Source organism: Panthera tigris, chromosome B1, assembly GCF_018350195.1.
Source record: "Panthera tigris isolate Pti1 chromosome B1, P.tigris_Pti1_mat1.1, whole genome shotgun sequence".
NCBI lineage: Eukaryota > Metazoa > Chordata > Mammalia > Carnivora > Felidae > Panthera > Panthera tigris.
Window position 1 is genome coordinate 168568161 of NC_056663.1, and position 22099 is coordinate 168590259.

At 37.8% G+C, this 22099-nt stretch overlaps 1 protein-coding gene across 3 annotated transcripts in view; it reads left to right on the forward strand.

The window, feature by feature from the left end:
* The window catches only part of ATP8A1 (ATPase phospholipid transporting 8A1), a 232815-nt gene that overhangs the window by 41033 nt on the left and 169683 nt on the right, over nt 1–22099 (forward strand). For all 3 annotated transcript variants that reach the window (XM_042984609.1, XM_042984610.1, XM_042984611.1), the window contains 2 exons: nt 3248–3293; nt 18945–18985. In XM_042984609.1, coding sequence (XP_042840543.1) covers nt 3248–3293; nt 18945–18985 — 87 coding nt within the window. The remainder of the gene's footprint in view (nt 1–3247; nt 3294–18944; nt 18986–22099) is intronic.

Here is a 22099-nt window from a genome sequence, read left to right on the forward strand (position 1 = left end):
GTGCTCTCTCTATCAAAAATAAATAAAATTTTAAAAAAATTTAAACAAAAGAATTAAATGATACACTGAAGTCCTTAGAACAATGCCTAGTTATAGTAAGGTGATGAATAAATGCTAACTGTATTGTCATCATCCAAATATCCTTTTGACTAAAATATAGAAAATGGATTGTAAGGAAAGAGAGGATTTGGGTAGACTAGTTAGAATAATATTCTGGTAGTTGCTATAAAAAAATGAAGAGGTCTGAGACCGAGTGGTATTGTAGATAAAGCAATACAGAAAAATGAATTCTATATATATTTAGGAGTAGAATTGACAAGACTTATCACCATCCAACATGCTTATTTTGTTCATATTTTCTCTCCAACCACTAGAATGTAAGCTCCATAAAGACTAAGAGTTTTGTGCTTTTTCACTGCTGCATCCTCAGGGATGTTACCCTCAGTAACAGGGCCTGGCTCATATTGTTTTGTAAACATTATTGAATGAATAAGAAATAGATTGGATGGAAGTGAGAAGGAGAAGAAAATGCTAAGGTTAACTCTCAAGTTCCTGGTTTGTGCAAGTAGATGGTATGTGGTTCCATGTCTGAAACAAGGACCACGTCTTGGGGGTTAAAGTCCTAGATTGCTTTTTGGTCATAGTTCAAGATGCCTCTGAGACTGCCAGAGGGAGATGTCAAGGAGGCAACTGGATATAACCATCTGGAGCTCCAGTGAGAATGTTGGCTGGTAAATATGTATGTATCAATTATAATTGAAACTGCAGGTATGGATGAGCTGAGCCAGGGAGAGAGTATAGAATAAGAAGCGAAGAGGGCTGGGTATAAGCCTTGAACAATTCCATCACTGAGTAACAAGAGAAGAGACAAAGAAGGGGCCAAGCTACAGATGGAACACCTGGACAATGATGTGATAAATGCTTAGGAAGCAGGAGACAGCTCCCAGGAGGGTGTGGTCAGCATTACGTACTTAAGTATCCTGAAGTTCATGGCACTATTTACACAGTAGTTTATTGGTGCACTGTCAACTAAATATTGATAATATTAAATAGTTCACGAGCCCTCAGTGACATTAAGTGAATTCTCGTTATAGGACAGTGGAGTTATTTGAACTCACAGAGTAACTCCATTAATATTCTTTGAACTGTTCATTTTAGAAGGAATAATGATCTGTTTGGGATTAAAGATATGATCTTTTTACAGTACTAAGGTTAGAACCTGCCTGTCTGGCTGGATCCTTATGTATACTCAACACAATTGTTTCTTGCAAGCAACCTAATTTATTCTGTGGAGGGAAGGCTGAGGAAAGGGCTGCTCCTATACAAGAATTCTCTGTAGATGGAAAGTAATGTTTAGGATCTCCTTAGGTTTCACTAAGATTAAATTTCCTGTTTAAGTGGAATGTTTCATTAATTAGCTTTTATTTGTCTCCTTCAGTTGGAAGTCTAACCATTGTCTGTCATAGATATGCATTGTTTTGGAAGTATTTGTACTTCATTCAAATATCTAAATTTGCTTTGGACCATTATTTTGGACCAAAATTTATTTTGGGTTACTTTCTAATTTTCTTAAGATCATTGCTAACAAGAGTATGTTAGAGTTTTATCAATTGTAAAATATTCTCTACTGATTCTACAAATTTGAATTTTTTTTAATGTTTACTTATTTTTGAGGGGGGTTGGAGGTGGAGAGAGGGAGACACAGAAACCAAAGCAAGCTCCAGGCTCTGAGCTGTCAGCACAGAGCCTGACGCGGGGCTTGAACTCAGGAACAGCAAGATCCTGACCTGAGCCAAAGTCGGACGCTCAACTGACTGAGCCACCCAGGCGCCCCTAATGCTACAAATTTAAACAAACTTTAAAAATTCATTTAAGAACATTTGCTGGTAAATCATAAGCTTACTTTTGGAAGCAGTAATTTGCCTAATGAAAGTCTACATTATTCCAGTTTTGTTAGTGAGTGTTTTGTTCTGAGAAAGAATTGTAGTGTGTTCCTACATATGGATATGGCAAGAATTATCTTCTACAAGCCTTCCACAGAGGCGTTTTGAATGCCCTGTTTGCACTTTGTACAGTTCAGTGGCTGATTGTTTGGCTAAACTGAGTTCACACTGCCTGCTATTATGTCATCCCTCCTGAGTATTGCTGTGTTTGGGAGGAGGGCTAATCCACAACTCTGGCCTTTTCTCTTGGAGAGTATTGTCATTTGTGTACTGTGATTCTAAAAACTGTATTTCTTCTCAAATGAAAAAATTAGGAACTCAGTTGTTTTATGTGCATTCCAACCCACCTTAAAGTCATGTATATGCAGCTAAATCTGACCTTGAGCTTTATATGATAGAATCTTTGAGCTCAGAGTTAGTTAAATTCAACACTTTCCTGCAACGTCAACCAAGGCTGATGTGTTACACTTGATGCTGTAAGTTTAGACAGAAGCTATGAAAAACCTCTAGTTGAACCATAGACAAGATAGCTTCCCTTGGCCACTCAAATTCTCACCTTTCCTCTGACCTTTAGTTTCTTTTACTCTCTGCTCCAAAACCTTGGCTTATGTGACTCTTCAAACTCACCCACTTAGACTTAGGCTAACACACCTGTTTACCTTTTTTTTTTTTTTTTTTGATGCTTTTAACAGGAAGGAGAATAGGATATCCTGTGATTAAATGGTTTATAATGGGGAGAAGGGACCATTCAGAAGCAGTGGATAGAAGAAGCTTTATGAAAATGGTATATGTGTTTGGTTCTAGTCATTGGCAGACATCAGCATGCCATTAAATTATGGAAGATGTACTTGGCCTAATTAGATAAGGAATTTCATAAGAAGCTGAAAATACTTCAGTACCATTATTAAACGGTAGTTATTACAGATAATTCTCTTAGGCAGTTGCCTTTTTTAAGTGAATTATTTAAGTAAAAGGCTAAATCAGCCTTTTCTAGTACATTAAAATTTTAGTCTTACCTGTATAATAATGTAGGATGCTTCTGAGGACTCTACTCTGTGCTCCCAGAAGAGGAATACTATGTGAACATTCTATGGATTGTGTTTTCAATTTTAAAATTCCCACATACCCTCTGATTCTTCTTATCGGCACACCCCAGCATGCTTATAAAATTGATATGGGTATAAAAGGATAAAAGCCTTGAGAAACATAAATTAAAAGAAATATTTTTTGTATAAAGATGCTACTTTGTTTTATTCATCTCATCCACTTTTTCATAGTTTTTGTTTTTTGCTTTTAAACTTTAGAAACGACATAAAGCTGATAATGCAGTGAACAAGAAACAGACACAAGGTAGGAATTTTACATTTTAATTTCTCTTATCTGTCAAATACACTCTGGTAATATATATAGATCACATCAATGAAATGTAATTCAATTGAAAATACCTAAATACCTTGTATCTCTTAAGTTTTTGTTCCAGGGGAGACTCTTTTTTTCTTTCTTTTTTTTTTTGTAGTATTTATTAGCATAATACTTAAATTCACATTAGAGTGATTTACAGTAGTAATACTTTTGAAAGATAACATTTTTAATATGCGTAAGTGCCTCATAGCAATGCATTCCCGAGTACTGTCCATGAAATCAGTTGTGTTTAAATGCTGCAAAATGTCTATATTTTGTTAGTGATCAATAGATGTTACTCTAGGTAAGATTTATAGAAAATAATCAGATGTGAAGCTACTTGTTAAAAGGCATGTTGGAAACACTTTGTGTTATACTGTACACACAGATGATATATGCTCCAGAAATAAATAAAACAAAAACCAGGCCAGCTTCTGGGAAGTACATGGCATTTGACCTGGCTTTTTTGTTGTGGGTCTCATTTTGACACAGCAAGAATCAAAATGACCTCTCACACAAGTAAATAGACCATAATGCTCTTATATTCTTAAAAAAAATACCCAGGATCACGTGAAATAGACACCTTAACCCATCCCTGAGCTTGCCCCATCTGAGAATCTCATTTTTCTCTGAAGTTTCCTAATGTGATGAGGAACAGTCATGTGTGCCCAAATCAGCTGGTGATTAAAAACAGTATTTTTATACTGCTGTGATTTTTATGGGACTCTGCCAAACACCCTGCTTTTCTTCCAAAGGGATCATCTGCTTTTACCTTCCACTAAAGGGATTATCTGCTGATTTTTGATACATTTGTGAAAGGTACATTAATTAAAGTATCCTCTAATACGTTTACAAAATATTTACTGAGCTTATAATATTTATTATGGGACATATGAAAAAGTGTAAGATGGGAACTATATAAAAGCCCAAGGGTAAAATATGCTCTTGTGTGGAAAATGAAAGTTTTGGCATACATGATCTCAATGTCTCTGTAGATTTTTGTGGCAAATAATGGTTCCTATGTCAAATACTATATGGGTCCAAGAGAAGGAAAGGAAATTGTGGGGTAATTTGAGATAGATCTTGAATTTTGGGGAACACTTTGGATGAGCAGAGGCATCCAAATGGGGAAGATATTACATGTGTGTTGGGAAAGAGGGAACAGAGGTTATCCTGAACAGAGATGAAAAAGGCTTCTGGATTGCTTTGTTGAACTGTTACCAGATTGCCAGATGAAGAAAGGAGATTCATATCAAAGGGAAGCAAACACATGATTAAAAAATAGGGTCAAGGTCAAATTTTCCAGGGCCTGAATGCCAAGCCAAGGAGATTCCAACTTCTCTTGAGTGTACTGAGTAGCTATTGAACGTTTACAAGTGGAAAAGAGACAGGATGACCATCCAGATTAAAGTTGAAAGAACAGAGTGGAATGGAATAGGAAGCTATTAGAAGCCTGGGGACAAAGTACTCCAGGAATTTGGGTGTGAAGAGACAACCATTGGGAATTGAAAGGGGAAAAAAAATCCACACGTTACAGGTTCTGGTATTTTGGACAATGTGAGAAAATACATTTGCGCTTGTTGCCATGTTGCTTAGAATATTCAGCAGCATCTTTTGAACCAAAAATATGTAACTGGTTTTTTTTTTCCAATACATAGCGTATCTTGTAGCAAAGGGCTATCTTCAGGGACTAGCAGTTATTTATTTTCAAGTACTGGCCCAAGAAGTCAACATTGTACGATTGAAGAGCAGCCATCATAGCTAAGATGATTGTAGGCTACCACACCTTGTACTGATGGGTTTTCCAATTTTCCAGGTACTACCTACTGCTGGAAATACTCACTTTTCTCTCCTATTTAGAGAAAATATTGTTTCTTGGTTCATCAGTTTATCCTGGATTAACAAGATTAGCTCTCTGGCTAAAAATGAAGAAGAGAAAGCTTCTGTAGTGACATAAAACTCATGTCAAAAATAAAATATTAGAGCTTAGTAGCTATAAAAACCACTTCAAGTCAGCAGAAAACTTGAAAATTCTATTTCCATGAAACTATGGCTCTTAGTTTGATACTTGAATTTATTTTCTGAGGGAATAGACTTTTCTTTTTTTCCTCTTTGCCTAGCTGAATGTTGGTTGTCTTTTTGTATTGTAGTTAGTTAATAGGAGGTAACAGAAATGTTTGAGTAGGATACTGTTTGCTGTCAGATAACTCAAACTGCTTGATATAAAAGCCATCTGTTGTCATTAGACCAGAATGAAATTCAATTTGCCTTCCTGAATTGGAGGCAAGAATGGGTATAGGAGTGGGAAGGGGGGTATTTTTGAAAGATAATTAATTTTTGACAGACATTTGAAGTATTTAACTTAAATTTTCATTTTATAAATGTTTCTCAAGACCATGTAATATTTAAGAGGACACCATTCTGTCAGATTCAAATATTAATCATATATTCTTACAGAAATAAATATTTTGTCTCTTCATTTTACATTGAAACACTCGAGAGTGACTTTTATCTCTGTCATTCCCTAATGACTTCAGAAATATAAATTCATAATTTCATTTACAACATTTTCAACCATTTAACTGGAGATTGTCTGATGCTTAATTTTCATGAACTAATGATTCCAAGCAGGGATTAAATTACGGATTTAGGACCTAATGCATGACTTCATAAACTTTACATTTTGTGTCTATCATCAGTACTTACGGGAACAAGGCATTTCTTGTCCTAGAGATAGAGAAGTTGCTTAGGTAAATGGTTCAGTGGGCTGGCCAGTGCAAAACTGCATATTGGTCTCTGAGGTCCTGGTTGCTGAGGGAGAGCAGTGTAAATTGATGGCCAGAAGTCCAGGGAGGATGAGTGAGTCTTTGAGTTTTGTGGTTCGCTCCTCCCAATAAATTGTGATTGCTTCCTGTGTTTTTGTTATGTGATGGTTTGTGTGTACTAGGTAGGTGGGCCCTTTTACTCATCTTTCTGTTCCCCATGTCTCTTAGCTCAGGGGCCTGCCTGTATGGATGAATGAACCACTCTCCATCTATAGACTTGAGTACAGACAAAAAGCAATAAGAGACTAGAAATGAAAGGAGCCGCCTTAGAAATTCATTATCTGGGCTGTAAGCAAGATGAAGAGCAGTGTTTTCAAAACACTGTGTCCCAGACTGTTCTGCAGGCACTGATAAAATGCTAATGTGACAGAAGCTCTTGCTGCCTCTGCACCTTGTCTGTTGAAGCCATCATATCATCATTTTACTCTGCTTTGCCTCCTGTGAACACAGTACTGGGTCCACTTATCACTTGCATTACCCAGAGCTCCAGAGCACTGCTCCAGAGCAGGGCATTCAGAATGCCCTGGTTTTCTTTGCATCTAAACTTACCTTCATTTTCTCTGATTTCTTCCTCTATATTTGAACTCACGGTATTTGATATACCTCACTCCATGTGTACACACACACACACACACACACACACACACACACACACACTGGAAGCAGTCTCTCATAGTTTTCCCTAATCTGGGTGGTTTTGCCAAATTTAGCTTGGCAGGAATTTGTAGAATATAAATTTGTTATTATCATTATGATACGTAAATTGAAGGCAATCTCTGTATGAATTTATTATAGTGGTTGAGCTGCTTCTCTTTTGAATACGTAAACATATATTTGAAATGCTGTTGTGGCTAGCATGCCAGCATTTCAAGTGGAACACTAGTTTCACACAAGATCACATTACGGACGCCTGGGGAAAAATGGGGTTCAGGTGCAGACTGAGAGAGATATTTAGGATCTTAAAATTAAAAAATCCCCCAATGAAACAGATTTGCTTTTTTAAAATCCCAGGTTTGGCTGTCTTCCCTGAAGGGTGGAGTGTATACCTTTCACAGGGGAGAATGGATGGGAGCTACCTGTGACACCTGGCAGCCCATCAGTCACCTGATCTGATGCCATAGTTGAACGAGGACCACCAGAAATTCCTAGTTAGATTGTTTCATACATTGCTCTATCATGTAGCAGACATGAGATTAACTTTTTTAAGGTTTACTTATTTTGAGAGAAAGAGACAGAGTGCATGAGCAGGGGAGAGGCAGAGAGAAAAGAGAATCCCAAGCAGGCTCCAAGCTGTCAGAAGAGAGCCCAACATGGGGCTTGAACCCATGAACCATGAGATGACCTGAGCTGATGTCGAGTCGGAAGCTTAAAAGGGACTGAGCCACCCAGGCACCCCTAGAGTAGGTTTTTAATAGTTGTTTTTCAGTTTTAATGTAGAAAAGGACAACAACAAGTAGGCATGTAGCTAAAAATAGGAGATCTCAGCTTTACTTGTGTCTTCCTTCCCTGGAGCTACATCAGCCTTTTCAGAAGTGGAATTGAGTTGGTACTGGCTGATAGCCACTAAGGGGCTTCTTCCCTGCAGGGCACGTAGTTGCCTGTCTCCCACTGGAAACCATTTCACCTTTAAAGCCCTTTGTGAAAAAGGTGTTGAGTTGGCCTGGGTGGAATATGTTTCAGGACGTTAACCCTGAAACGGCCTACCATCAGGCTGAATCCATCTGGTTAAGTTCATCCCATGCTAAGGGACTTAAGGTAGTACCACTGTACTGCTTGTTGAAAAAGCCGGAGTGCTGCGTTTTTGTCTCCCTGGAGGTCTCCCCACATCTGGTCTGTGCAGTAGGCCTGAACATATACTCTGCCACATGTGCATTGTCTTACCTATAAATAGTTCCTAGAAACTAGTGCTTCCATGATCTTAAACATCGGGCTTAAAAATGGAGCACATGTATGGCCTAAATAATGTTTTCAGACACTTGTAAGACTGTTAATATTTTCAAACTGTCACAAAGATCTTAGAGTTGTATAAATTGAACTGGTTAGGTATTTTCAGCAACAGCTCTCGATGGAGACCAGGCATTTATATGAGGGGAATACAACCCCAGATTGTCTTCCATTTGTCCCATAAATAAAAGTTGCACACTGAGGAGCAAAAAACCACTGAGGAAATTTAGGGCCATTGTTAAAGAGGAAAAACAGGTGTGATCCAAAGTTCGAACATTAGTTATTTCACTTGAGTAAGTCCTCACCGCGAATCCACCTTGTATAAGACCCAGTGCAGAAAACACAGAAAGAAACCAGTCTGCGTTCTTGTTCTTCAGGAAATGATGATCTGGCAGAGACATAAGATGCCCACTAATACTATGATACAAGATCGAAAAACTGGAAGGGACCAAATGAGAGAGGTGGGAATTCCAAAATGTCATTTTCCAGGCTCGTGAAGGACGAGTGGGCTTTCAGTAAGCAGAGCTATTGGAATGGTAGCAGTGGGTGATTCAGGAGGAGGTGGGAAGGCCTGAGATGTATTCTGGGAAATAGTCTATTTCAGCTAGAGCATAAGATACTTGTCACAGAGCAGTGGAGGCAAGCATTGGAAGGCAAGTTAGGGTCCTTTTCTGGAGGCTTTTGAAAACCAGCGTGGAGAAGTTGGAAAGAAATACTGAAGAGCATGGCTAGGTTCCCAGTTGTGCTTTTGAAAGAAGAATTTGGGGTGGTGCGGGGAGCAGACAGATTAACTTTTATTTTTTAAGTTTAATTTATTTTGAAAGAGAAAGAGAGAGTGTGCAGGCGAGTATGTGGGGGAGGGGGAGAGAGAGAGAGAGGGAGGGAGAGAGAATCTCAAGCAGGCTCTATGCTGTTGGTACAGAGCCCAACATGGGGCTCAATCCCACAAACCATGAGATCATGACCTGAGCTAAAATCAAGAGTCAGATGCTTAACTGGCTGTGCCACCCAGGTGCCCCAAGAGATCGACTCTTGCTGAATCAAGGAGAGGGGTGGGGCAATGATGACAGGAAGGCACAGGAAAATGCACAGCGAACAGATCCACCTGGGCTCGGCGAAGGAGAAGGAACCTCATCAAGCAGCAAATACCACCGAATTAGACTGTGACACCCACTACGTCCAGCATTTAAGAAGTCGTGAGTCTTCCCGGGTGCCCCAGCTCTAAGCTGCAGAGCTAGAGCCTGGCTGCAAGAATGGTGGGATGGATTGATTACTGCGGCAGTGGAGGGAGATCTTTCCTTCAAGGAATTGTTCAAGTCAGTGAGGGAAAAAGCAAATGATAGATGACTCTGTGAGCAGGATTGAGGGGAAACATTTTGAGAAAAGGGGATTGCTGATCCTCGTGCTCTCTGATCACATCATCTCACCCATATTTTCGTTTTTATAAGTCACTGGTCAAAAACAGCTTTCTGGGAGATGCCCCTAGAGTTTCTGTAGGCCTCCCCAGGGGCCCCAGGATTTCATTCTTAAGAAGGTCTCAGGAACACTGATGCTGCCAGTGAGGCCCATTGTTACAAGTTTTGTAAGTGGGTAATGGAAGTGGTATCACCGATGGAAAAGCCATATATAGAACAGGGATAAGAGCAGAATTCAGAAAGTTGCCTTTGTCTTTTGTGTTGGCGGACTCCAAGCAGATTGTTGCTTGACTTGCCTTTTTTTTTTTTTTTTTTTTTAAGTTATTTATTCTGAGAGAGAGCGAGTGCACATGCAGGAGAGGGAGAGAGAGAGAATCCCAAGCAGGCTCCTCACTGACCGTGCAGATATCACACAGGAGAGTTTTGTGCAATGTCAGCTTATGCCGCAGAGAGGTTTCTGCCTTAAAACTGTCTTTGGAATGCAAGGGTCTACATAGTGACTGAATTGATGCTTTAATATGGGTATGATGGCTTTCTTTCTTCGTGAAGCTCAAAGGCACAGTCTCAGCACTGCCCTGTCCTCCTCAAGGCACTGAAACTCCTCTCTAATGCCTACAGCCAAGTAGAAACCAGAGTGTACCACGTTTTCTGTGGTTTCTCCATCCTCTGTGACCTCGCTGGTGCCCATCATCCTTTCGGATAACTCGCCTCTTGTTACCCACTTAAAGAAGTAGCATGATTGCCCACAAATGGCACCCCAGCGACTTTCAGTAACAGCCCCAGTGATGAACTCTTTCATTTACAGTGGTGACAGCTTCTCTCTGAGAAGCCCAGTGTTAGACTCTTAAGTGAGCACCTGTACCTGTGCAGCGTTTGATTGGGTCCTGAGAGCCTGCCAGTTTCTCCAGGGCCTTTGATGAGGGAACTCCCAAGGGACTCTAACAGAATGTTTTCATTTCGAAACAGAAATCCATTACAACAAAGCTGTTAAGGAGTATCCTGCTAAGTAAAAACAGGTTACATTTGAGGTATTTGTTGCAAGTCTGAGCTCTCTTCTGCATGCTGTCAGACTAATTAGCCTGGGTGAAAACTGTAGCAGGTGTATTTGGCTGGAACTGCAGAGAGAGGAGTTTTGCATTTAAAGGAATGAGCTAGGGGTGCCTGGCTGGTTCGGTTGGTTGAGCGTCCAGCTTCAGCTCAGGTCACGATCTCATGGTTTGTGGGTTCAAGTCCCACATCGAGCTCACTGCGTCAGCACAGAGCCCGCTTCAGATCCTCTGACACCCCCTCTTGCTGCCCCTCCCCCACTCATGCTCGCTCGCTCTCTCTCCCTCTCTCAAATATAAACATTAAAAAAAAAACTAAAAAATGAAAAACAATAAAGGAATGAGCCATTAATGCACCATAGGACAGGCCATTCTCAATTCTGCCATGGCTTGCTTTCAGCCCCCTTCATTAGGCATCACTAATCATCCCCACAGCTCACCTTCTTAAACTCTGATATTCTAGAGGTATGGGGTAAGTACTTTGGGTGCTGGGAAAGCTAAAAGCTTAGAAAAGCACCCAGCGTAATTTCTCACTTCCTCTAAACGTGGTTGGAGCTGGGTCAGAGGAGGTCAGTGATTAAAAATAACTGCGTTGTTGTTTCAGTCACCAGCATAATACACGTGATATTGCTTATTTTAATTGTTCTATGGTTAGGTGTTTAGGAACCAGTTCTGAAGTAGAGACAAAGTGAATTATATGATCGACTTTTATCTTTAGCCAGTATTCAAGCCTTCATTTGTACAGAAACATTTTATATGTCATGAGCTGATTTTCAGTTTCCCCAGAATTCTGTATCCTAAGATGGGTCTAGCCTCAAGTTTGAAGAAACCTATGCACTTCCGGTCTTTATTTCTGGTTCTAGTTTTATAGTTCAAGAACAAAAGAAAGGGAAAAGGAGAAGGTAGAAACCTATTCTCAGTTCTCACAAGCCTCCAAATGATGATGATGCTGTAGGTCCCTGGACCACTGGTTGAGCAGCGAGGGTCTGTAGTACATTCAAAGCAATGTTACCACACTGGGTTAGAATTCTAACTCAGTGTAGAGACATAAAGGTAATTTACACTTTGACTAATCCAGGCCATTATAGCCTTCAGAATAGATAACAAATACCCATTTAGATTGCCAAAAACCAAATGATTGATAACAATTTGCGCTTGTCTAGGTTTAGTCAGTGAACTTCATATGTTGCATGTGAGAGTATAGATTGCACATGATTCTTGGGCCGGTAATGTGGTTTATATCTGATGTCTGATAAAAGTACAAACACAAATGCCCAGAGCCAGCAATCTTCCTTCTAGGATCCTGTCCAATAGAATACAGTCATATAAATATATTTCGGTGTTGTTTGAGGTGGTAGGGAAAAAAAAGAAATCAGAATTTCCATCAAGAGGAAGATAGTTGAGGGACGCCTGGGTGGCTCAGTCGGTTAAGCATCTGACTTTGGCTCAGGTCATGATCTCACGGTTTGTGAGCTCGAGCCCTGTGTCAGGCTGTAAGCTGTCAGCACAGAGCCTGGAGCCTGCTTCAGATTTTGTGTGTGTGTCTCTCTCTCTCTGTCCCTCTCCTGCTCGTACTATCTTTCTCAAAAATAAACATAAAAAAAATTTTTTAATAAAAATTAAAGATAGTTAAATACATTAGTGTGTAGCTGTTGTGTAAACCAGAGTTGTTTCACAGCTGGACTGAAATACCCAATGCTTATCTCTGGGACACCTGGCCATGAGCAGAACAAGATGCACTAGCTGGTGATTTATAAAGTGCTATCTAGGGTTTGAAACTCCCCTAGAGGCACCCAAGACCCGCTTCTCTACTTAGTTTAAGGATGTGTATAGATTGATGGCTTACTTGGTTTATCCTGTTATACAGTCTGCTTTGGCTAATTGACTCGGGGCTATAAAAGACCTCTTGGAAACTTTTCTCCAGGCTTCCTTAAAATTAAGATTTATTGTACATTTAATGGAGGTTCAAAATCTGTGTCCTAGATGAGTGTGAAGAGACCCTGGAGAACTGTGCCTGGAAGTTTCTCAGACTCCTGATGCTTCCCTGTCCTTTCATGTTTCTGCTGCACCATATCCTCTCCCTTGATAAAGCTTTTTGTGGATATGTTCTACGGAGTCTTACAAGACTGTTCAGTTAGCTGACCCATTGTAATGGATGTATCCATGTAGTGGCTTGTTTTTCAAAACTGGCTCATCTCTGTGCTTTGTTCTGAAAGCATCTGTGGCATGTTAAGTGGAAAACCAAGCTGCAGAGAAGTAAATTTTTAGAGAAAAGAAAACAAAAGTCCATATGTTCATGTTCTTTTTTTAAAGTTCATTTATTTATTTTGAGAGAGAGCAAGTGAGCAGGGGAGAGGCAGAGAGAAAGGTAAAGAGAGAGAATCCCAAGCAGGCTCCATACTATCAGTGCAGAGCCCAACATGGGGCTTGAGCTCATGAGCCATGAGACTGCAATCTGAGCCGAATTCAGGAGTGGGACACTTAACTGACTGAGCCACCCAGGCACCCCCATATATTCATGTTTGTCTAGAGAAAGGTATGTGACGATGCATCAATTAGTATTCCTCAGCTGAAGAAAGTGGCATGTGATGAGAGAATGTCAGCTCACCTGTTATATAGCTCTATCTGGCTTGTTACAAACTTGCATTGATTTTATAATTGATACAAAACACCGTCCACTGAATATGTATTTAAAAGTTTCTTAGACGTGCACGTTTTTGCAGCCAGCCACATCTTCCAGTGTATCTCTTCAACGATGAATTTTGAGGGAACGTTTGGGTGGAGGCAGAGAGCCCCTAGGGGGTAGTAGGAGGACAGGTGGATTGAGAGTGAAGGAAGTGCAGAAAGGTCGGTTAAGGGAAGGAGGTAGATCAATTCAATTGTGCAGAAAGAAGCCTTGGGAGCAAGGATGCGAGGAAGGAGCAGAGGGAAAAGGGGGACATGAAGCAGGTTTGGAGGATTGTTTTCCATGGTTCTGTGAAAGTACTACAGGTTTCCACCCTCATTAGTGGAGCAAAGACTCCCTGGCTGGTCTGCTGAGTTTGGGAAGCCTGTTATGACACTTCCATCCTGTTCAGTGGGACCCAGTAGAGTGGTTCAGGGCTATTTTTAGATGTGAACGAACAAACATCTGCGAAGTGGCAGCATTTCAAGGAGGGCTCGTTTAGATTACAGATCTGGAAGGGGTGGCCTGGAGCTGACATCAGAGGACACTCATGTTAGTGCATCCGATGGTTACATAAACATTTCCAACTGCTCACGCTGGCTATATATATATATAGTCCATACACTGGAATCATTTTAGGAACTTACAAAACTGAGAAGTCTATTTTAAGCAAGTGTTTAAAGAGTTCATTGGCACCGTTTAATATAGCTGTTTCTTATTGAGTTATAATTCACATAGCATAAATTCATTATTTCCAAGTATACATTGGTTTTTTCATGTATTTATAGTTATACACCATCACCACTGATTCCAGAATATTCTCATCACCCCAAAAAGAAACTCCATACATATAGGCATTAAATCCCCACTCCTCTCTTCCACAAGCCTCCAACATCCACTAATCTACATTCTGTATCTATGGATTTATCTATTCTTGGCATTTTATACAAATCAGATCATACAATATGTGGCCTTTTATGTCTGGCTTCCATTTAGCATACTTCAGGATTCATTTTGCTGTAGCATGTATCAGCATTTCATTCCTTTTTATGGCTCAATAATATTCCATCATGTGGATGTGCCCCATTTCATTCACCCATTCATTAATTTATGGGCATTTGGGTTGTTTCTACTTCTTGGGTATTATGAATGAATAATGCTACAATAAACATTTGTGTACAAGCTTTTATGTGAACATATGTTTTCAGTTCTCTTAAGTACATACTTAGGTGTGGAATTTCTGAGTCATATGGTAGCTATGTGCTTAACTTTCTGAGGAATTACCAACTTGTTTTGTCATATAGCTCTTTTTTAAACATTGTGTATCTGTTGTTTTTAACATGGGACTTACTGGGGAGGCAGGGTTGTATCTTTAGTAAATCTATGTAACTATTACTGAGGCTTCATATGGTCCCAAACACATTAGTGAATCCAGCTTTCCATCCAGCAAGTATTCACTGAGTGCCTTTGTATCACTCTTTTGTAACACGGGGTATTCAGCAGTGAACAGAATAGAAAATGTTCCCATTGTCACAGCTCTTACAGCCTTGGGCAGGAGATGGCCCTTACATAAATTGTCTCTCAACTAAATACATAGTAGAACTGCCTTAATACTCTGAAGGAAAAGTGCAGGAAGCTTATTTGGACTTGAGGGGAGTGGTAAAGGAGTGGGTGTCATGAAGTGTCCCTTGAAAAGTTGTGTTAAAGCTGAGATCTGGAACTTATGTAGGAGTTATCTAGGTGAGGATGGAGGGAAAGAAGGTTCCAGTCATGGAAATGTGCAAAGGATTTGAGGCAGGAAACAGCATGTTGCTTTCACCACAGGGTATGAGGGGCAGAGGGAGCTATGGGAGGTGGTGGTAGACTAGACAGGAGCTGTTAATCAAAGGCCTTCTAGATGTTTGGACTTGTTTTATGAACCAAGGGGAGCCAGTTGAAGAGTTTTGAGCAAGGGGTGACCTCATCGTTTATATGTATATTATATATGTATATTTTATATATATTTATATGTATATAATATACATATAAATATATATATAATATATTTATATTATAATTTATATTATATTGCATATATATGTATATATATACATATTTTATATGTATATAATATACATATAAATATATATAAATATATAAAATATATATGTAAATATATAATATATAAATATATATAAAATATATATATAATATATAATATATAAATAACATAATATATATATCGCTTATATATATAAATATATATATTTGTGTGTATGTAAGGATATGTGGACTGATACATAATAATCCATAGTTGTACAAATATAGATAATCATTACATATAGTTATTATAGCTATGCTATAGACACTAAATTTGAAAGAGATCAGGAATGAATGTGGGAAACTAATGGTGAGGCTAATGCAGATCTCTAGCTGGGGGCACATGATGGTTGCTTCAAGTAGGGGTGCTGGTGTTGGTGATGGTGGAGGAGATGCCGAATTGGAGATGCTCAAGACATAGAATCAACAGGAAATTTTTAGTAGTAAAACGTCTTCCTAATTTTCAGTGATTTTTTTTTTTTTTTACATAAGAGCAGAAGAGATTTTAAAAATAAAGAGATGAACAGTGAGGCATATGAGAACAATAAAACCACCTCAAACAACAATATAGCATCACTAATCAGGAGAATTTAAGTTTCTTAAAAGTATTGCTACAAAAACAGTGAGAAAACCTTATCTAAATTAATAAGTAAATTTAACAAAATTACCAGATAGCAAGGTCATTGTATGAAAGTTTAATTCATTTCTATAGACTACCAGTGACCAGTGGGAAATGAAGTAAATATACCATTTACAATATAAGAAAAAGTTATCAAATATCAATAGATAAATCTAATGAAAGACTCCTATACAGTAACCTACAAAAACAAATCTGAGAAAAATTAATGAAGATGTAAATAAATACAGAGATAGAGGTTGTCCAGGGATTGAAAGACTCAAGCCCCACATCAAAAATCTCAGGAGGTATTGTTTTAAGAATTAATGATTTGATTCTAAAATTTATGTGGAAATGCAAAGGACATAGAATAGCCAAAACTACATAAAAAAAGAACAAAAGAGAAGATTTACTTGATGTCAAAACTTGCCATAAAGTTACAATAATCAAGATGGCATGTATTGTGAAGATATGCAAATTGATCAGTAAAATAAATACAGAGTCTAGAAATCTACCTAGTACAGCACCACGTTACTTTAATTAGGAAAATGTAAAATCTTTTTTTTTTTTTAATTTTCACCTTAAGGAGAAATATATGTTTTCTTTCTCCAGATTTTTATTTAAATTGCAGTTAGTTAACATACAGTATAATATTAGTTTCAGGTATAGAATTTAATGATTCGTCACTTACAGATAGACAGAATCTGAGGTACACACATACTGTATGAGTCCATGTATACGAAATGTAAGACTAATCTATGGTGACTAATTTATATTTGCCTCTAGAGATGGAGGGATGGATTGTAAAAGAGCGTGAGGGATCTTTCTGAAGTTTTATATGTTGTGATGAGTGGTAGATTCACAGGTGTTTACAGTTTTCAAAACTCATTGAACACTTAAGATCTGTACATTTTGTTATACCTCAGTTAATAAAAGAAGACCTCGTAGGCATGAGCCAGGCAGTTGCCCTAAATAAGGGAAGCAGGCTGGGTATGAGAACACAGGAAACCATGAATGCGGTGAGCCCCATGGAGAAAGGTGGCCACTGCTCTGTTCGAGGCTTAGGCGGGAATTGAGTGACCTTCTGAGCTTTCCAGATAAGCTGAAGTCTTCATTTTCATGCCAAATTTCAATTCTAGAAATATTGGGCACTGATTTTTTTTAAAAACCTAAGTACTGCAATTGAGAGAATATATGAGATAGGATCAGAAGAAACTAAATGGCAGTAAAGGACTCTGGCTGCTGTTGAATAATATTTTTCTAATTTAAAATACTGCAATTTGACCCCATTATGCAGTGTCAGTTAATCTTAGTTATAGTTGATTTGAGCAGCACTTGGCTAGCTGTCTTTGTTGAGAAGTGTACTTACTATATTGTAGCTACTGGATTAAGCCATTAAAAGGCAGAGCCCTCTCATTTATTCTTTATTCTTTGTAACAACTAATTGTGAGAAAGACACTGCTAAGCAGCGACAGACGACATCTGTACCCGTGGCCTTTTACTCTGTCTCATGCCCTGACCCTCTTGTACTCAGGGAACAGCATGAAGGAGCAGGTGTAGTCCTGGGATCAGTTTGATAAACTCTGCGGGCATTAGAGTTCTGTTTTAGAATGTAGTGATCACTTTTGGATGCCTGCGGTTCAGATCCTTGACCCATAACTGTACAATATTGTAAAAATTGGAACTTTAACTTGGTCATATAGTTACAGAAATTGTACTGGAAATATTTTAGTGTTAGCTCTTCAACGTGGAATTATTATTGTTTTAATTTAATGAAGTGGATTCACCAAAATGCACTGTAGGATATTCATTGTTGGACTTATTCATTTCTTTAACAAACATTTGAGTGTCTTACTAGGAGTGCTGTGAGGTACCATGAGAAAATGAATAAGACACAGCCTTGTGTTCAGGGAATTTTGAAAAGCAAAAAAGATTGTATTTACATTAAACTAATTTATATCGTAATACTGACTGCAAGACCTGTTGGTATGTGACTAATGCTGTTTTTGCTGTTTAACATTTTGGAGGTTATTATCATTGTGATTTACCTCAGAGGGCTCAGGTTTCAACTTTTCTAACATCAAAAGAATCTGAGTCTAAAGTTTTGTACCTATCAATTATTTCTCCTGCATATATTTACTGAGTAGCTCCTTTGCACCAGGAACTGTGCTGTTTCCAGGGAATATTATTAAATGGTGCAAATACTGGCTTTGCCCTCATGCAGTTTACTGTGGGGATAATTTGTTGACTGACCTTGACCTATTCCTTAAGTACTAAGTGCTGTACTTTCTACCTTGCATTATTATCTTTACTGTTTTTTTTTTTTATTTTATCTTTTAGTGTCTATTGGTATATTCAATATTATGCCACAGACACATACTGGGGATGAAAAAAGATGTACTGAGCAACGTTACTGCTGTGAAGCAATAATAAGACACTAATAAAGTATCCCTCTATCATAATTTAATAGTAGCCTCTTCTTTCATTTCTTCTCAGTAAACCAAATATGGAAACTTACGCAATTTTGCCCTATTAGAAAACTAAAGGCGCAAATTCTTTATCTGTTTATGTGTTAAATTTTTACTAACCAATGTGAAATCTGTTTCTTCTGTGCCTGTAAACCTTTCTTTTTTTTTTTTAAACATTGCTACTGTATGGCTTCTGAAATGCTCTTTTAGCTTGCCACTCCCTTTTCACATCATCTGTGTGGCTTTCTCCTCCAGCCGTGGCCTGTAATTCTTCTTTGTGCTCAAGAAAGCCCCTGAGCACCAGTGAGATTACCCTCTGCTAGTAATGTTTTATTGTGGGATCTAAAATGTGCATGGGTTGTTTTTTTAATTCTGTGTGAAATTTTATAGCATCTTTGCTGTCATAATTAATTTTTAAATCTATAAAAATTGCTGCTGGTTCATTTTTTGAAGCTGTCCATTTAAAATGATCATTTCCTCAGAAGCAGGCTTTTAATAAGTAGTAAAAATGTTTCTAAAAATGTCACCTTTTCTTTTTCCAGTTTTGAGAAATGGTGCTTGGGAAATTGTGCACTGGGAAAAGGTACGCATTGATTTTTATTTTGTTCCAGAAGAAGTGCATCGATGTGTACTCTAATAGATACAATTTTTGTGTGTGATGTAAACAAATGTCATGAATTCTGATACGAAAGCTGTTTAGTAATTAATGTTGTAAACATACATGGAGTCTTTAGTCACTCTCATTTAATTCTGAAATATGCTAGAAAGACTTGAAAAGTAATATTTGGAATTCTTTGTTTTTCATAGTATATTTTGAGTACTGTTTTTCATAGATTTCATTTAACCATGAACTGTTTTGTGTTGAAACTTTTTGCTTTAATCATCTACTGTCCAAGCAAAACTAAGAATTAGAGTTCCTTAAAAAAAAAAACAAAAAAAAAACAAAAAAACAACTTACTAACCTAAACATCATTTTCTAATGAACTGGAAATCAATTCCATAGTCTCGAGAGGTTAACACGCTCACAGGACGTGTAACATGGCAGTTAGTGAGTTGAGTCATCATTTAACATGTGTTATCTAAGTGCTTTTAAGACCTCAGTTTCAAAAGGTAAGCAATTGTTACTAGTTCTCCCTTAGTCCTGGAAGACCATTAACTCTAGTCTAACTAGAGTCTAACTCTATTCGCAAGCAAAGAACCTTTATAACTTGGTGAAAGACTTTTGGAGGCAAAGCCACTCTACCTGGGGGATTATGTTTTCTGAGATTGCTAGGAACAGCTTAGGTGTCCCACTCAGCTGGTTACTTGCCTTCCAGTATTTCCCAGCAGCTTGAAGGCCATTCCCTTAATTCTGCCCTGTGATGTTCATAGTCACCTTGTGTCCCTGCAGGGAACAAATTCCCTCTCAGTTGATTGCATTTTTCTCATTTTAAATCAGTGGCCAAAATAAAGATTGACATCTCCCTTCCTGCATGTTTAAAAACTCACTACTCTCTCTGGTCTTTGACATAAAAGTAACAAAGAGGAAAATACCTTGACTGTGCTTTCCTTAGTCCTGTCATAGTCACCGCTCAGAGAAGCACAATAAAAAAATGAAAAAGCTCAAAAAATTGCTTCAAAAGAAGTTTCCTTTTGCTCTTCTTTGGCACTTGTGGATTTAAACATTTTAGAAGATTGGTAGGATGTAATCAAGTATGACGAATTGAATTGTATTATAAATGTGTATCATTTACTAGGTTTGTCATAGTAATTAGCTTAGACACGTTTCTTAATAAATTGATATATCAGTTTCTTACCATCTTATCCAAAGTAAGCAGTCATAAAGTCAGGAGATAAGCATGCATGACTTTCCTCTAAAATTAGCCTATTACAATGTCTTATTTTACTGATGTCTTTTTTTTTTTCATTATTTCAAGATTGAGTGAATTACTGTAACTCAGTTTTTCACAGACAGGAAATCAGCAGCCCATGATTACCCATAATGTTAGCATTCTTTGTTGTCTTGGGGATCAGTGCCACACCCTCCCTGCGCATCCCACTTACAGAAGCAGAGGAATAAAATTTAAAGTGTTGCCAAAAGTTACCCAGCCAGCATGAACTGATGTTACTTAATAATTTGTATTAGATACTTAATTAGCTAGAATTTTTAAAAGTTGGCTCAATGATGAATTCAAGATAAATACTCAAAAATTAACAGCATTTCTTTTGTTGGAGATATCAAATTAGAAAAATACAATGAAAGATCTCATTCCCAGTGGCATGTGAGATGCTTACAAATAAATTTAAGGTATGTATATGACCTTTGTCAAGACAACATCAAAGCTTTTTAGGTGTTAAGGATTGACATAAATGGGCAATTATGTCAAATTCCTAGCAAAACCAAAAGTACCAGTTGTTCCAAAGTACTGGTGTAATATAATCCCAGGGAAATTATTATTTTTTCCTCAAGAGTTGACTAAATTATTCATCTTAATTTCAAAAAGAAACAGTCAAGAAAATAGAAGAATATTTTGGGAAAATGAGCTGTGTGCAAGGATGAGTAAAATGGAGAGCAGAAGTTATTAAGATAGTATGGTTCTGTTGCCAAAATAGGCATTGATAAATAGAGTAAAATAGACTAGAAGAAAAGGGACAAGGATGCCCTGAAATAAAGCCCATTTAATATTTAATAAAGAGGGCAAAAAATCATTGATAAAATAATTATTTAATAAATGATGTTGGAAATCACCAACTTGCAAGTTTCAAGAAATAATGCAGTTTATATCTAAGTCACATCCCATGCTAAAATAAATTCCAACTGGCTTAAATGTTAAAATGTTGGTCTTGAAAAACATACAAATAGAATAAAGACTTTAAGAAATATTTGGAGAAGAGCAAGATCTCAAGCTGTCTGGAATTTGATCCTATAAATTTTTTTAAAAATGCACAGCAAAAGCACAAATAAGGCACAATAGGGAAAAATAGTTGTGCCAAATAGGACAAAAGATTGAAATTGTTATATAAATAGGAAATAAAAGTTGGCAATAAGCAAGAAGATCTGTAGTAAGCAACCAGACTCAGTGTAATATTCAACCTAGTTATGAAAGTTGCAAATTTAAGCAATATTGGTGTCTCATTTGCTATACTTCTACTTTACTTAAGATTTTTTGTTTTATGAAGTATTTCATTCACATACTATTGTGGATTAATAATTTAGGTCTTCATATTGAGAATCATAAAAAGGGGATTCTGGGAATTTAACCTGAGAAAATAATGATTAAGTAGAGGAAAAAACCTGTACATGCATAAAAATATTTATTGTAACATTTTTTATAACGATGAAAAGGTAGACTAATGTGGATATCCACCATTAAGGAAAGTGTTTTTTAATTTTTTTTTTAACCTTTATTTTTGAGAGACAGAGACAGAGAGTGATCAGGGGAGGGGCAGAGAGAGAGGGAGACACAGAATCCGAAGCAGGATCCAGGCTCTGAGCTGTCAGCACAGAGCCCGACATGGGGCTCAAACCCACGAACTGTGAGATCATGACCTGAGCCAAAGTCAGACACCCAACTGACTGAGCCACCCAGGTGCCCTGGGAAAATGTTTTTTAAATTACAACATTCTACACTCTGGCATATTTTGTGATAAGTAAAAGCTGTAATTTCAAATACTGTGGCATCATAGAAAGATTTTATACCATTCATTCAGCAAATAT